Here is a 16,063-nt window from a genome sequence, read left to right on the forward strand (position 1 = left end):
AATCTGATTATTGATGAAGATGATTAGAGGAAGATGAAGATGAAGGAGAACCAGAACCGACCTACAGAACCGGGCCAGATGGAGAACGGGAACCTTCATCCAGGCTCAGCTGATCGGAACCAGAATAGGACCTGGAAGAGAAACAATGGACCGGGTCAGAACCTGATACTGGTACTGAATTAAGAACTGGACTTAAACCAACTCTGTACTGGTTCTGTTTAGGTTCTGGTCTAGTGTAATCCAGAACCTGGATTTCTGTTTCTGCTTCTCAGTCCAAAGCCCAACGCCTGTTAAGAGTGGCTCAGTCAAAGTCACATCAGGGTTCAGGGTTGGGACACAACGGGGTCGTAAGGTCACATCAAAAATGGAGGACTGGTCACTGCTTAGGCCTCCTGCTGCTAAAACTACAACAAAACAGACTATTTTAAATGTTCAATAAAGGTTTTTCTGCTTCCTAAGTCATTGTTGGAGGAATGTGTTTGATTTATTAAATACAGAAAATTCAATATAATCATGTTTAACAGTGAAACTAAAAATATTTCTATATTTTTGAAAACTGATGTTATTCTGCATTTCTTCCAAGTTCACATTTCCAAGATGGCAATGTGGAAATGTTGCCATCTTGGCAACATTTCCAATGTTGGAAAAAAAAATACACATTAAAATGTTTTAATAATCAATTCATCAGTCTATTGGAATAATGGAGACATGATTTTTACCCATAAATCTGTTTTATGCAGTTAAACATTAGTTTGGTATAAAGTGGAGCTAATAACAAAGCTCAAGTTCAGGACAAACGTACGGCATATATAGAAAATAATAAAAATAAAAAGACTAATGGAACTAAAATGTCATTTTTAGGAGAAACTATGAACCAAAATGTGACAATAAATTCATCAGTTTTCTCCTCCTGTAGTCTGAGAAGAAAACATTTGTTTAAAAATCATAAAAACCAAATGTTTTTCTATTCCACTCCCACAAAAAAACTTAAGATATTAATTTTATAATTATGTATAAAGAAACCTTGGTAATGACTTTCTGCAAAAGAAATTCAAAATAAATATAATTTCCTGCGTTTTGTGACTGAGATTTTGAGACAACAGAAGCATAGTTTTGGAGGGAGCACAAAGACAGTTTGTGTCCGAGTTGTTAAGGGAAGCTGCGAATAGACTGGATGAGTTGGAAGGTGCTAAGTTTTCAGTTAGACTTATGTAATTTTGTCGAAGACGTTATTTATATTGTAATCTTATTAGCATCCGCCGTTCAACTCCACAAGCACAAGGCCCCACGAGAAAAGACCAAGGAGCAACACAAGTAAGTATTTTTTCCCCTTCCTGTAGCTCTACTGGAATATTATTTCTTTGTTAAGCCACTTATTTTAAATTTAAAACAGACAGAAATGACATTTGTTCTCATTTTATTTAGTGGAAGACAAAGACTCCATTGATAACAGAGCTTAGCAGATAAGTGTTACTTTTTTGAATTTGTGTTGTGCATTATCTTTCACAGCTCTGATGAATTCACAAACTGTCTCTACCAAAACTTTCCAAAGTTGAGGACTGCTGGCGGCTATGAGTTGCTCAAATGTTCTGGTAACAGAAGATTTCTGGACTACGTTGAGCCTCGCTGCATCGTCCTCAGCCTTAGATATATTTCCAACATAGTCTTACCAGAGGTGCAAGCCCTCATTTCCAACACCATTGAGAAGCTAATAGCCATTCGGCTAAATTTATTACAGTCTTCGTGGACTTTATGAGTTCAGGCAGATCTGTACTAAGTAGATCACAAATAAAAATCATTGTAGTTCATTAAAATGTTACATTTTGGGTAAACAGATTAAAATATTTGAAGTATAGTGGGTGTGTAATTGTTAAATAAGTGAACCAATACCATGAACAATCAACTGATTGAGTTGATCAACCAACTCAATCAACAAGTTAGGTTTTATTTTGTATATAGTCTACTATATTTTAACTGTTGAATACTTGTGGACTGATTAGCATATTTGTGAATCAAAATGTTTGTTTTGTCTAGCTAGTTGATATTGACAATGTGAGAGCCACAGTGATGTCACTGTTTTCTGAAAAACACTAACTAGTTGGCCAGGCCTAGAGAGACAACATCCTTGGAGGGGAAAGCTGTCTAATAAAAAACTTTCCACAGACGCACGCTAGCGTCATAACGCACCAGATTCAGGTAACGAAGGAGACGCGTGTTGTGAACTGGATATTGATGAAACTGTCACAGTTGTTTTTGTCTTTACTGACTGAAACTTCGAAGAATGTTTTAGCACAACCATGGATGGTAAAGTAAATGTTACCTACATAACTCTGTCCGGATACGTAGATCTGAACAAATACAGATATTTTTACTTTTCTGTTATTTTTACGGTGTACATTTTGATCATTTGCAGCAATGCTACTATTTTGTATCTCATCTGGGTTCATAAAAACCTCCATGAGCCGATGTACATCTTTATCGCAGGTTTGTTGTTTAACTGTGTTATTTACAGCACCAACATTTACCCAAAGCTTCTGGTCGACTTTTTGTCTGAAGAACCGATCGTATCGTATTCGGCCTGCCTTTTACAATTTTTCATCTTTTATTCTGTGGCTGGCTCAGAGTTCCTCCTGCTAGCAGCCATGGCCTTCGACAGATATGTGGCGATTTGTAAACCTCTGAGGTATAGAAATATAATGAAAAGAAGTACTGTCAGTGCTTTCCTGATCATCGCTTGGTGTTTTCCTGCTTGCCATCTCGCTGTGCTGGCCATACTGAGTGCCAAAGCGAAACTGTGCAACTTTAACTTGGACGGGATCATTTGCAACAACAAGATGTACACAATTCACTGTGTGAGATCAAGAGCGCTGACCATATTTGGGGTCGTTGCTTTATTCGATTTTGCAATTCTTCCCACCCTCTTCACAGTTTTTACATACGCAAAGATATTCATGACGTCGTATCGGAGCTGTAAAGAATCCAGGAAAACGGCTGCGCAGACCTGCGTGCCCCACCTGCTGGTTCTGACCAGCTACTTCTGTGTGATGACATACGATGTAATTGTAGCTCGAGTGGAGTCGGATTTCTCCAAAACCGCAGGCTTTATAATGACGATACAAACGTTTCTGTATCACCCTCTGATAAATCCATTCATGTACGGGTTCAAGATGAAGGAGATCAATAAACATCTGAAGACGTTGCTCTGTTCAGCCAAAGCATGAAGCAGTTCTTTCTGAAATTATTATGAAATATCTCATACTACATCTATTGTATCAGTAAGCTGACCATATTTTAAAATAATCCAAGCATTCAGATTCCCATAGCAGGTTCATGTCTGCAGGTTTTCAAACTTTTTAATAAATTAACACTTCTGGCATCATTTTTACTGCATCCTTTAATGATCCTATGTGCAAAATGGCTGAGATTGTGTTTAGTTAATTTTTTGCAATGTGAAAGGAATAATTATATTTGAGCCAATCTGTATATGGGTCAGTTAAATGTAATGATGTATGAAGGGCATGAATAGGCTTCAGGAGAAAGGAACATTTTGACACAGATGTCTTTCCACAATTTGCCTTGTTTGGAGCCAAAAAGACTGAGATATTTTTCCACTGTATGTAAAAATTTATATCATAACTTGCACAAGAGGTTACATGTCAATATTGAATTTATTGACTTCATCAAAATATCTTGCATTGTCTGCCTTGTTTGAGATTTTCTAAATCCTGTCGTATGAGTCTGTGTTCTTACTTTTGTTTGAATAAATTTCATCACTGTTTTCTATTCATCTTGTCTTTAAAAAATAGCTTGAGATTAGTGGATAAAACCAGGCCACTCTAAATATTTGTGCTGGGTTTTTTTTAGCCTTTCTGGGGTTTTGGAGAGTCACTGATGTGTTTCACATCATTGTTATACCCCATGCTGTTGGTCAGTGTGGCGTTGGACCCAAATGCAGAGAGGTGGAGGAAGTAGCTGAGTTTGGTGATTTAATGATAAAAGAAAGATAACAATAAGACCAAAACAAATCCAGAAGAATCCAGGCAGGAAACACAAGGGAAACACAGGAAATCACAAAACATTGACGGGAGAAGAGACTGAGGAGGGAGCTGTGAGAAGACCTGGGCTGATGAGTTAACAGGTGTGGGTAGTTAGAGCAGGAGCCAGGCTGAGGACAAAGAGAGGAAGTGGCACAGGGGAACAGGAAATAAAACAAACACCAAAGAATAACTGACAAAAGAAGCATGAATATCTGGAACAGAGAATATCTAGAAAAAAGAAAAATCATAACTAGAATCACTAAGGAAGAACAAAAGTGCAAAAACAGGGCAACTTCATTAAAAATATTAGGGAAAATAATATATTTTTGCCTTGTTACCCTAGGCATTGTTTTTTTGTTTATTGAATCTAAATGTATCTTTACTCATTAAAAGTCAGACAATAAAATGACAAGTTTGTTTTCCCCAAGTATGTCATACACTGCTCCACTATCAGTGCGTCTTAAGTGATCCTTTAGCACAGGATCAAATGTCCACGTCTTTTACAAAGCTCCCATTGCTGGCCTGATGTAATGTGCCACCAGGTTTCTTCCTGCCAGTGACTGGATGATGCTAATTAAGCCTGGAGCTTAACCAGTAATTAGAAACACTGGAGCACGTCTGTCTCTCCAGCGATTCTTTTCTGCCTCCACAAGGCCCATTTCAATCTCATCAACAGTTTTACCTTTTGAAAGATGGAAAGCAAATTCCTTCCATTTTACCACATCGTTACAATAATCTCCACTATTCTCATTGATGTTCCCCAATGTTAGCCCAATCGCGCTGCGCTTCGGTTGACAGTTTTGAGGACTTTTGGAAGAATAATGGCCATCAGAAGCAATAGTCTGCATCTTCAACTCTTGAATAAGTCCGCCTGACTTTTTCCCCATTGTCCAGCTGTTTCTAGACATAATAACAATGAAAGCTTCGACCATTATGCCTTTTGGGGAAGGAAAAGCTGTCCTTAGCAGGAAGTGGTCCTCTCCTCTCCGGTTCAGTCCTGTCTAGATCTGAGAGGACAGATGACCTCTCAGCTGGGTGGAGCTGATGATCCGTGGTGTGAATGGGACTTTGAGGTGGAAGCTTCTGGGGGAGAGACAAAAGAAAGACAATGATTAACAATAAGGCATTCTGTTAGGCATTGCAAAGCCTGTTGTCCTGTAGATCTAATATTATGTGGCTGCACGTTTCTCTAGAAAAAATGCACTTATTTTAAAACAGTTGAATTATCACACTTAGCATTATGTAATTATGTGCAGGACCAGGATGCTGGTTAATTTAATACAAAATATTAAAATTACTAACACATGTTCTTCTGGTGGCAGGTCCTGCTTTTTGTCTTCTGTAAGATGTTCAGTGTCGTCTTCATCACCAATAACAATAGGCTCAAACACATTGGTGTAGTCTCTGTGGAGCAAACAGGTGTACACAATATAGATGGGGGAAAAAAGCATAAGGATGTACTACCAGCTGTCCTTAACGAAACATTCAATTTATGTCAGAAGTTACAACATTCAAAGTAAATCAATGTACAATAGATGTATCAGTGTCACTTTGTCATGATGACACTACACACACCCTTCTTCTGCATGACAGAAGCCCCTACACACCTGTACCAGGAGCTCTGGGCAGTGAGACATTGACTGGTGTCTTGATTATTGGGGTCATCCAATCCATAACCTGAAAACCGAGAAAAGACGAGTAAAACTTAATGATTGACCAATCTATAGTTATATTAATATTTAAATATTTTACTTAAAGGTTTGATATTACACATAGGGCCCCCATGTTGACTCAAGCCCAGGGGCCCCACATCCTCCTAAATCCGGCCCTGCCTCCTCTCTCACTAAGCTAGCTTGAAACCTCAGGGGCTCAACACTGTTTATTTTACCCTCCCACTTTGTTTCTGTCCAGAGTAGCGTTCACATTTTCAGTCTGGCCCTTCTCTGTGTGGAGGCAGAAAACAATGTGTAAAGCTTTTGCAAAGCCCCAAAGTAGCTTGTGGTATCAGTGGATCCTTTTGAGCATCTGCCAGAACCAATTTCAGTGAATGAGCTCCACAAGGAACCAAAAGAGCTCTGGGGTTGACCTGAAGAAGTCGAGCCTGAACTCCTTTTTGTCCCTCTCATGTTGGCCTCGTTGTCAAATGACTGACCTCTGCAGTCCTCTTCTGGTTTCTTCAGAAGTAAGGAGGCCAAAAGCTTCCCTGTGGATTCTTCTTCTGCCTCCCAAAACCCCATGAAATGCTCCTTAACTGGGGACTTCTCCAGTAGTGAACCAGTTCGAATCACAACGGATAACTGACCGGTGTGGCTGATATCAGTAGTGAAATCTAGAATTGTAGAAAAAAATGTTGCTTGTTTAATGAAGCACTACAACATGTAGACTTCTGGTTTGCACACGTCTGCAAACCAGAAGTGTGCGAATTGTCTCTGTCAGAATTGAAGGCCAGTCATCAGGGTCAGTAGACAGGTGCTCTTCCTCAGCAGCAGGAGTTGGTGGAAAATAAAATGCGCTCCCCTCTCCACGCACACACACATCTGAAGATTCCCTGCTTGGAGGATGTAGATGTAAATTGGTCTTTGTCCTCAGGAGTAGACAACATATGTACAAACACATTTTTGGGTGAAGTCGAGGGCAGTTCCTGTCCCTCAGGCTCCAAGTCCGTTCCTGAAGATTCCTGGTCAGCTGAGGAAGAGGATGGCTGCTCATCCTGGCCTGCGGCAGCTGCCCATGACGCCCATATCAGAAACCACCATCCTGGCAAGGTCTATTCAGGGGTCTTGGAGAGGAGGGTCCATCGGATATTTGAACGTCAGATTCAGGAAGAGTAGTGTGGTTTTCATCCTGGTCGTGGACAAGGACCAGCTCTACATTCTCAACAGGATCCTGGAGGGTTCGTGGAAGTCCGCCCAACCAGTCTACATGTCCTTTGTTAACTTGGAGGAGGCGTTCGATCATGTCCCACTGGGAATCCTGTAGGGGGTTCTCCAGGAGTATGCGGTACCGGGCCCTTTGATACTGGCTGCTAGGTCCCTGTATGACCAGTGTCAGAGTCTGGTCCGCTTTGCCGGCAGTAAGTCGGGTTTGTTTCTGGTGAGAACTGGACTCAGCCAAGGCTGCCCTTTGTCACCAATTCTGCTCACAACATTTATGAATAGAATTTCTACAGCCAAGTTGTTGAGGGGATCAATTTTGGATCCACCTCAACTGGAGGAGCCAGTTGGGCATCTGGTTATGATGGAAGCCACCAGACGGAGACCCAGAGGAAGACCTGGAAGCTGGAACAAGAGGCTGGGGAGAGGGAAGTCTGGGTGTCTCTGCTTAGGCAATGGATGGACAGATGGATGGATGGATGGCCTCGTTTAAAATTGTTTTATTCTTTCTGATTTTTAGAAAGATGCTTGACCTGTTTAGTGTGTAGTGAGAGGAATCCCTATTTACAGGTAATTATTTATACTTGTAGCATAATTGATACATCAGATAACTAATTGTATTGTATTTGTAGAATACTGTGGTTTTATTGCTACCATTGAGCATTTAGTTTTAATACCGCGTCTTCATAACAATCACTCTGTCTTCTTTATCTTTGTACGAAATGCAATATTTACAATAACACCGTGTGTCTGAAAGGTTGTGTAATGATACTGTATGGAATAACAGAAATAACAGTGGGGCCTTCAGAGATTACAGCCTTCAGAGGGGAGGGGAAGATCTTATAAAAAGCAACCATTCAGCAGACTCTGACTACAGTTTTGTAAATTCTCCTGATCATAACACACAAAATGCAACTGCAGGTAAAGACATGTACTGAGAATGCTAATACTATTATGTGATGAAAGTGTTTAACCTGAGTTTACCTGTCTGAAGAATTTCAGTGGAGAACATCATGGAAGACCCGATTAACATTACCTACATAACTCTGTCTGGGTATGTAGATCTGAACAGATACAGATACTTTTACTTTTTCGTTGTACTCACTGTGTACATCTTAACAGTCTGCAGCAATGCTACTATTCTGTATCTCATCTGGATTCACAAAAACCTCCATGAGCCGATGTACATCTTCATCGCAGCTTTGCTGTTTAACGGTCTTCTTTACAGCACCAACATTTACCCAAAGCTTTTGATCGACTTCTTATCTGAAAAACCGAACGTGTCGTATTCGGCTTGTCTTTTACAGTTCTTTTTCTTTTACTCATTTGGTTTTGCAGAGTTCCTCCTGTTAGCGGCCATGGCCTTTGACAGATATGTGGCCATATGTAAACCTCTAAGATACAAAAGAATTATGAGAAAAAGTCATGTGGACATTTTCCTGGTTCTAGCTTGGTTTCTACCTGCTTGTTATCTTGCAGTGCAGGCAATCCTTAGTTCAAAAGCTAAATTATGTGCATTTAACTTGGAAGGAATATTTTGCAACAACACTATTTATGCCCTTCAGTGTGTGAGATCAACAACCATCACTGTAGTGGGGATTGTAGCTTTATTACATGTTGTAGTGCTTCCTATGCTCTTCACTACCTTCACGTATGCAAACATATTTAGAATATCTTACCGCAGCTCTAAGCAGTCCAGGAAAACAACAGTAGAGACCTGCGTGCCTCACCTGCTGGTTCTGACCAGCTACTTCTGTTTGATGACGTACGATGTAGTTATAGCCCGAGTTCAGTCCGATTTCCCCAGAATTGCACGATTCATAATGACGATGCAGATATTTCTCTATCACCCTTTGTTTAATCCGTTCATTTATGGTTTTAAAATGAAGGAAATTAATAAACATCTGAAGAGATTGTTCAGCTCAGTAATTCAGTGATTTTATTTTAATTTTATTTTGAGTTTCATTGCTTTCAAATCATTTTACTGCATCTCAATTTGGTATTCAAAATGTAAACAATGTAATTTACATTCGTCTAGGTTCAGGTTTAGCCGTGTTCATTGTTTCCATTGTGACGTAACCGATCATTACAAGGAATGTTTTAAATGCCCACTGGAATCAACAGGAATGCTTCCTGATTGTTGCAGCCGTTCATTCACTGGACTACGTAAAATATAACCTGCCTAAACAGCGTCTTGTTTAACCCAACCTCCATTTACTTTCTTTGTAATTACAGAATTTCACTGCGTTCCACTTCGGGAACACGGTTTGGTGTCTTTCCTGATGATGTGTGTGATGATGTATTACTGAAAATAAATACTCTAAGGGAAGATGTTTTTGAGAGATTAATCATGCAAATTTCTGATTATTTGACTGATTGATGATCAGTAAAAAAAAAAAGGTTAAAGTCTAGACTGGACTTTCCTTTCTTAATGGGACATTTCCTTATTGATCAGTAAAGAAAAAAAACTTGTTTAAGCTACATTTTTAAATATCTTTGATTGTGGTGACGCTATGTTAGCTGCTTCTTCTGCATATATGTGTTCTTTGGATTTTATACATGCATTTGTTGTATGGTGTACTTCTAAAACTGGATGACACATGGGCATGTAACTTTGTGAAAACTTGTACTTAATAAACTGCTTTTATATTTAAATATGATTTTAATACTTTCAAACACTTGCTGGGATTTCAAGCTGGCTCCTCTTTTCTGCTGGAAACACTCAAACTTGACTTTGTTACACAGATTCTGACCAAAACTTAGGGAAATAAAGTCTTAATCATATCCTATAACATAAAATATTTAATTTCAAAGTCTGTTCTGGGATTGTACGACTCAGAAGCTGTAAAGACAAATTATTATTTAGGCTTATGCTGACAACAGCATAATGCTCTTCAAAGTAAAGATCATATTCTCCTCATTTTTATCAGCAGCATTCATTTATTTTCAGGTAACTTTATGTTAAACTTAAAGAAAACATTTTTAAAGCCTTCATTGTCTTATGTAAGCTTTGCTATGAAGGTGTATTTGTCAAAAGTTTGAACCAGAAAGTTAGGAACAGTAAAAATAACTCCCAAACACACATGTTCATAAAACTCCTTGATGGTGTCATGGTGGATAATTTTACCTTTGGATAATTATGCCCAGAGCAGGGTTCAGAAACCATCTTAGTGCCCTCCACCCTGCAGAGGGGTGGGCAGGAACTTATAAAACAAACATTCAACAGACTCAGATACGTATTCGGAGCTTCTGCTGGTCACAGGAAGTTCGACTGCAGATCATTACTTGTATTGTGAATTGGACGTTGATCAAACTGTATTACATTTGAACTGAATCTGTCTGAAGAATTTCAGTAGAGAACATCATGGAAGACCAGATCAACATTACCTACATAACTCTGTCTGGGTATGTAGATCTGAACAGATACAGATACTTTTACTTTTTCGTTGTACTCACTGTGTACATCTTAACAGTCTGCAGCAATGCTACTATTCTGTATCTCATCTGGATTCACAAAAACCTCCATGAGCCGATGTACATCTTCATCGCAGCTTTGCTGTTTAACGGTCTTCTTTACAGCACCAACATTTACCCAAAGCTTTTGATCGACTTCTTATCTGAAAAACCAAACGTGTCGTATTCGGCTTGTCTTTTACAGTTCTTTTTGTTTTACTCTTTCGGCGGCTCAGAGTTCCTCCTGTTAGCGGCCATGGCCTTTGACAGATATGTGGCCATATGTAAACCTCTGAGGTATAGAAATATAATGAAAAGAAGTACTGTTAACATTTTCCTGGTTCTAGCTTGGTTTCTACCTGCTTGTTATCTTGCAGTGCAGGCAACACTGAGCTATCAAGCTAAATTATGTACATTTAACTTGGAAGGAATATTTTGCAACAACACTATTTATGCCCTTCAGTGTGTGAGATCAACAACCATCACTGTAGTGGGGATTGTAGCTTTATTACATGTTGTAGTGCTTCCTATGCTCTTCACTACCTTCACGTATGCAAACATATTTAGAATATCTTACCGCAGCTCTAAGCAGTCCAGGAAAACAACAGTAGAGACCTGCGTGCCTCACCTGCTGGTTCTGACCAGCTACTTCTGTTTGATGACGTACGATGTAGTTATAGCCCGAGTTCAGTCCGATTTCCCCAGAATTGCACGATTCATAATGACGATGCAGATATCCCTGTATCACCCTTTGTTTAACCCGTTCATTTATGGTTTTAAAATGAAGGAAATTAATAAACATCTGAGGAGATTGTTCAGCTCGGCCAAAAAAGTGCAAGCAGTAATTGAGTGATTTTTTTTTTTTTCTTTTTTTTCATAACTGGTCTCAAATCCGTTTCCTGAATCTCATTTGGTTTTCAAAGTGTCATTATGACTTAAATGATTCTGGATTCCATTTAAACCACATTTGATGTTTTAATTATTTGACTGCAAGCAATCAAAATTGTATTACTGCGCTTGTGTTACTGGCTTAATGATAAAATTGTGAAAAAATGATTTTCAGAATTCATTTTGTGAAATGAATTTCACAATTATCCACCCATATCCACCCAGTATGGGTATCCACCCATATTGGGTGGATACCCATATTGGGTGGATACCCAATATGGTCAAGACTGACCATATTGGGTATCCAGCTACGCCTGAAAAAACTTTTATGGTATATTTTTAAAATATCCTTGATAATGGTGAAGTTATGTATATGTACGCTGCTCGTTTCCTCCACACGTCATTGTTTAGATTCTGCTTGTCTTCCTTAGGGTTTACAGATTCATTTGTTGTACTGTGTAGTTTAGAATCTGAAGAAAACAACAACACAGGCTTATCATTTTGTTTAATATTTAAGTATGCGTTTAGTACTTTCAAACACTTGCTGTGTTTTCAAGCTGGCTTCTCTTTGGTGGTGGAAACACCCAAACCTGACTTTGTTACACAGATCTCATTCTGACCAAAATTTGGAGAAAAATTGTCTTAATCATTCCATCCTTGACAAGCTAAAAGTAATCTTTTTTATTTTGAAGACTGTACTCCTGGAATTGTGAAAATACACTGACTGTGAAACTGTTGTGATAAGCTGTTTATTTAGGTTAATGCTGACATAATAATGTAATTAAATATCTTACTCTGCTCATTTAGAACCAGCATTCAGTCATGATCAGCTAACTTCATGTTAAACCTCTTTCAAGAGAACATGGCCGCCTGGTGTTGTTGTCAGTCGACTTGGAGAACCAAGTCGACTGCTTCACAGCAGCTGTTTTGAGCTGCTGTGAAGCAGTTCAAAACAGTTCTGAGTCTGTCTGTGTAAGGATCCAAGCATGACATATTAGACTTTCCGTTGACTGAAGGTTTACAAACAGTATGACCAGGATACCTGCATACAGATTGTCAAGGATGCAGTCTGACTGCATACAGTCTGACTGTATGCAGGTACAACAATCACTGTGGTGATTCATCCTATATCCCTAACTCTAACCCTAGAGTTGGGGATTTAGGACGAAAACCAGAAGGATAACTTGCTCATTCGCTTGGTACAATTTGACTTTTGTATGTGAGAGTCATAGTATTTTGTTTGCTTTGGTGATTATGTCGAGTTTGCTGCATGGCCACACCTCCTAAACACGCTCAAAAACTCAAGGTTTTGATAACTTTTAATCCCCCATTCATTGACTGCGTTCTGAAGGAAGGTGAAGCCGATAGCTCCAAATCCAAAGGAGGAGTTTGTTCAAGTTTCAGGTGTGTACATGTGAAAAATGGGCCAAAATTGACCTTTGACCCAAAATGGCTAGCTCAATGTATATGTTACAACATACCTCCAAGAAACTTTTTATTTTGCTCTACATGGCCACGCCCACTTTCAATTCCATTAAATTATTTTCACATTGGGGACATTTTTGTGCAAAGTTTGTTGAGTTTTTGAACATGTTTAGGCCAGAAAAGAACAATTAACCCTAATATTAGAATAGTGGATTTGTATGGACACATGAAATTAAATGTATTGAACCATTTTTGAGTATTGACAAATGGTTACCTTCTTCAAATCTAAGTGGCTGAAACATGACTGGGAAGAAACAACAAGGACAAAGTTTCTCATAAATTTTTCATAAGTTCCAGGTTGATGCATTTCATGTTGTCCAACTAATACTGAAAGTTTATTTTTATCTACTTTTAGGCATACAGGATGAAATATGTGATTTGAGGTGACTGCTAGGATTCCATTTTATCTGTTATTTTTGTAACCAATATGTTTTACTTTGTTTTATCTTTTGAGAGATGCACATCAATGTACAGTACACTTATGGCCACAATTATTTATATTTTTAGCACTATTTATAAAATACAATATTGATTTTATTATAATTGTGAAATACTGTGGTTAATTTCTTATGTACATTGAAAATGTATAATTTAGCCACTGTCACTGCTTTATAACACCGAGTTTGTCTTTGTATGAAATGCAGTCTTTACTGCAACACTGCATTAGTTTGTCATGCTACGGGTCTTCAGAGGTTTACACCCTCTGAAGGGGAGAAGGAGGGTCTCATATAAGAAGCTGTCAGCAGACTCAGACCTCTGCTGGTCATAATACACCAACTTTGATAGCAGGTAATGACGTGTGTCATGTTTGAACTGAATTTGTCTGTTTGAAGATTTTTAAATATATGCATGTATATATTTGTCTATATTATGGATGACAAGATTAACATCACCTACATAACTCTGTCTGGGTATGTAGATCTGAACAGATACAGATACTTTTACTTTTTCGTTGTACTCACTGTGTACATCTTAACAGTCTGCAGCAATGCTACTATTCTGTATCTCATCTGGATTCACAAAAACCTCCATGAGCCGATGTACATCTTCATCGCAGCTTTGCTGTTTAACGGTCTTCTTTACAGCACCAACATTTACCCAAAGCTTTTGATTGACTTCTTATCTGAAAAACCCATCATATCGTATTCAGCTTGTCTTTTTCAATTCTTCATGTTTTATTCTTTCGGCGGCTCAGAGTTCCTCCTGCTAGCAGCCATGGCCTTCGACAGATATGTGGCCATATGTAAACCTCTGAGGTATAGAAATATAATGAAAAGAAGTACTGTCAGTGCTTTCCTGATCATAGCTTGGTTTGTGGCTGTTTTTTTTCCTATAGTCCTAGCAGTGCTGAGCTATCAAGCTAAATTATGTACATTTAACTTGGAAGGAATATTTTGTAACAACACTATTTATGCCCTTCAGTGTGTGAGATCAACAGCACTCACTGTGTTTGGGATTGTTGCTTTTTCAAATGTTGTAGTGCTTCCTATGCTCTTCACTACCTTCACGTATGCAAACATATTTAGAATATCTTACCGCAGCTCTAAGCAGTCCAGGAAAACAACAGTAGAGACCTGCGTGCCTCACCTGCTGGTTCTGACCAGCTACTTCTGTTTGATGACGTACGATGTAGTTATAGCCCGAGTTCAGTCCGATTTCCCCAGAATTGCACGATTCATAATGACGATGCAGATATCCCTGTATCACCCTTTGTTTAACCCGTTCATTTATGGTTTTAAAATGAAGGAAATTAATAAACATTTAAAGAAGCTCTTCTTCAGCGCCACCAAAAAAACAAGTCAGCAGTAATTTAGCAACATGTTTGCCTTCTAGTCATTTTACTGTATCTCAGTTCGGTGTTGAAAATGTAATTATCATAATTTGGATGTTCGTAGATTCATTTGAGCTGTGCTTACTGTCTCAGTGACTAAATCATCAAAAGTTTTGTTGAGTAGTCTAATTGTTTCTGTGATTAAAATAGTTTTCAACACAGCAGCTAACAGAGTAAATGTTTGGGTTTTCTGTCAGACTGTCAGTTATGCAAACAGCATCAAAAATGCTACATGTCAGATCTGAAAATAACACCAGCAGATTCACATTCTGAACATTAAAAAAAATCTAAATAGCCAAAAGAAAAGACTTGTTAGGTAAACTATGTTCATATTTCATAATTGTTGGATTTTTCCAAAAAGGGTTTTTATTTCCATAGCTGAATTCACTAATGAAACACATTACATAGATTAATTACACACACAAAAATATCAAAAGTGTTTATTACCAGCTTAAAGGTTGTTGTTTTGTTTTTTTTCCAAAAGGTACTTTTAATCTGACAAATGAATTTCATTGGGAAGCATGTTGTAATTTTGACTGACAGTACAACAGTACGCTACATAACAAACCATGAAAAGTTAGAAAAATAAACAGAGGAAGCAAAACTTTTGTTCAATATGTTTAAAGACTTATTTCACCAGAGTGTAAGATAAACGCTTGTATAATGTTGATTGATGTTTTATTTTGTGTAAGTAGATGGTATTTATGGTTACATTTGTTATTTGTAACATTGGGCCTTCAGGGCCAGAGCTCTTTGAAAAAGAACTGACTTTTTCTTGTTAGACCTTGAATCAATGGAAACAAATACTACGTTTCCTGTTGTGATGCGTTGAAGCTGGTGTATTTGAATATGATTTCCACTCAGCCTCGTTCTCACCTAAGACTAAAACCAACATGTTTCTGATGAAGAAACACACCGGTGCTGAGCCAGGCCTAGTCAAATCTGCTCTGTGGGACACAATGTGTTTGGGTTTTATTTTTGCTGTATACTGTCTCATCTGCACAGCACTAAAGTAAAAGTTGAAAGTAGCCAAAGACCAATTTACATGACTGACATCTTTCCAAATCAGTTTCTTTCAATATAAAACTAATGAAACTTCAACCAGAACTGCAGGTTCTTTTAGCCAGAACCTGCAGTTCACCAGTTTGTCTGGTGAAATTGGTTAAAACAAGTTTGTTCTTCGTTCAGTGAAGTTACACACGGTGGGTAGAAATCTTACTGAAGTTAGAGTAGCGATACGTCGTAATAAAATTACTCAGCAATCAGAATCGGCCTGTACTGTCGTCATACGGAAGCGCAACTAAATTTGTTTTGTCAAGAAAGACAAAGAAAAGACAAGCAGCACAACACCTGATGGGAGCCTGAGGCGCTGCCAGTTCATTACAGACATCAGGGTGGATTGAGGACGTAAACGTAAAAAGGACAATAAAAGACTACAAGCACTCCTCAAAGTACATTTTTACCAAAAAGTTAATCAGTCAGTGTGACTCGTTTCT

At 38.4% G+C, this 16,063-nt stretch overlaps 4 protein-coding genes across 4 annotated transcripts; all 4 read left to right on the top strand.

Annotated features, from left to right (window-relative positions):
- The first annotated feature begins 1,103 nt into the window (after positions 1-1,103).
- LOC106928114 (olfactory receptor 11A1-like) lies at positions 1,104-4,281 on the top strand. Its single transcript, XM_015004162.2, has one exon. The coding sequence runs from the start codon at positions 2,298-2,300 to the stop codon at positions 3,219-3,221; it is 924 nt and encodes a 307-aa protein (XP_014859648.2). The 5' UTR covers positions 1,104-2,297; the 3' UTR covers positions 3,222-4,281.
- Positions 4,282-5,546: 1,265 nt separating this feature from the next.
- LOC106928103 (olfactory receptor 11H2-like) lies at positions 5,547-9,565 on the top strand. Its single transcript, XM_088011559.1, has one exon. It carries the CDS (start codon positions 7,924-7,926, stop codon positions 8,845-8,847), a length of 924 nt encoding a protein of 307 aa, XP_087867685.1. The 5' UTR covers positions 5,547-7,923; the 3' UTR covers positions 8,848-9,565.
- A 564-nt stretch (positions 9,566-10,129) lies between these two features.
- LOC106928105 (olfactory receptor 11H2-like) lies at positions 10,130-11,501 on the top strand. The gene has a single exon (XM_015004153.2). The coding sequence runs from the start codon at positions 10,275-10,277 to the stop codon at positions 11,214-11,216; it is 942 nt and encodes a 313-aa protein (XP_014859639.2). The 5' UTR covers positions 10,130-10,274; the 3' UTR covers positions 11,217-11,501.
- Positions 11,502-13,556: 2,055 nt separating this feature from the next.
- LOC106928108 (olfactory receptor 6N2-like) lies at positions 13,557-15,930 on the top strand. Its single transcript, XM_015004155.2, has one exon. It carries the CDS (start codon positions 13,586-13,588, stop codon positions 14,543-14,545), a length of 960 nt encoding a protein of 319 aa, XP_014859641.2. The 5' UTR covers positions 13,557-13,585; the 3' UTR covers positions 14,546-15,930.
- Positions 15,931-16,063: the final 133 nt, after the last annotated feature.

This window comes from Poecilia mexicana, unplaced genomic scaffold (assembly GCF_051168715.1).
Source record: "Poecilia mexicana isolate PSO_F unplaced genomic scaffold, ASM5116871v1 scaffold_2, whole genome shotgun sequence".
Taxonomy (NCBI): Eukaryota; Metazoa; Chordata; class Actinopteri; order Cyprinodontiformes; family Poeciliidae; genus Poecilia; species Poecilia mexicana.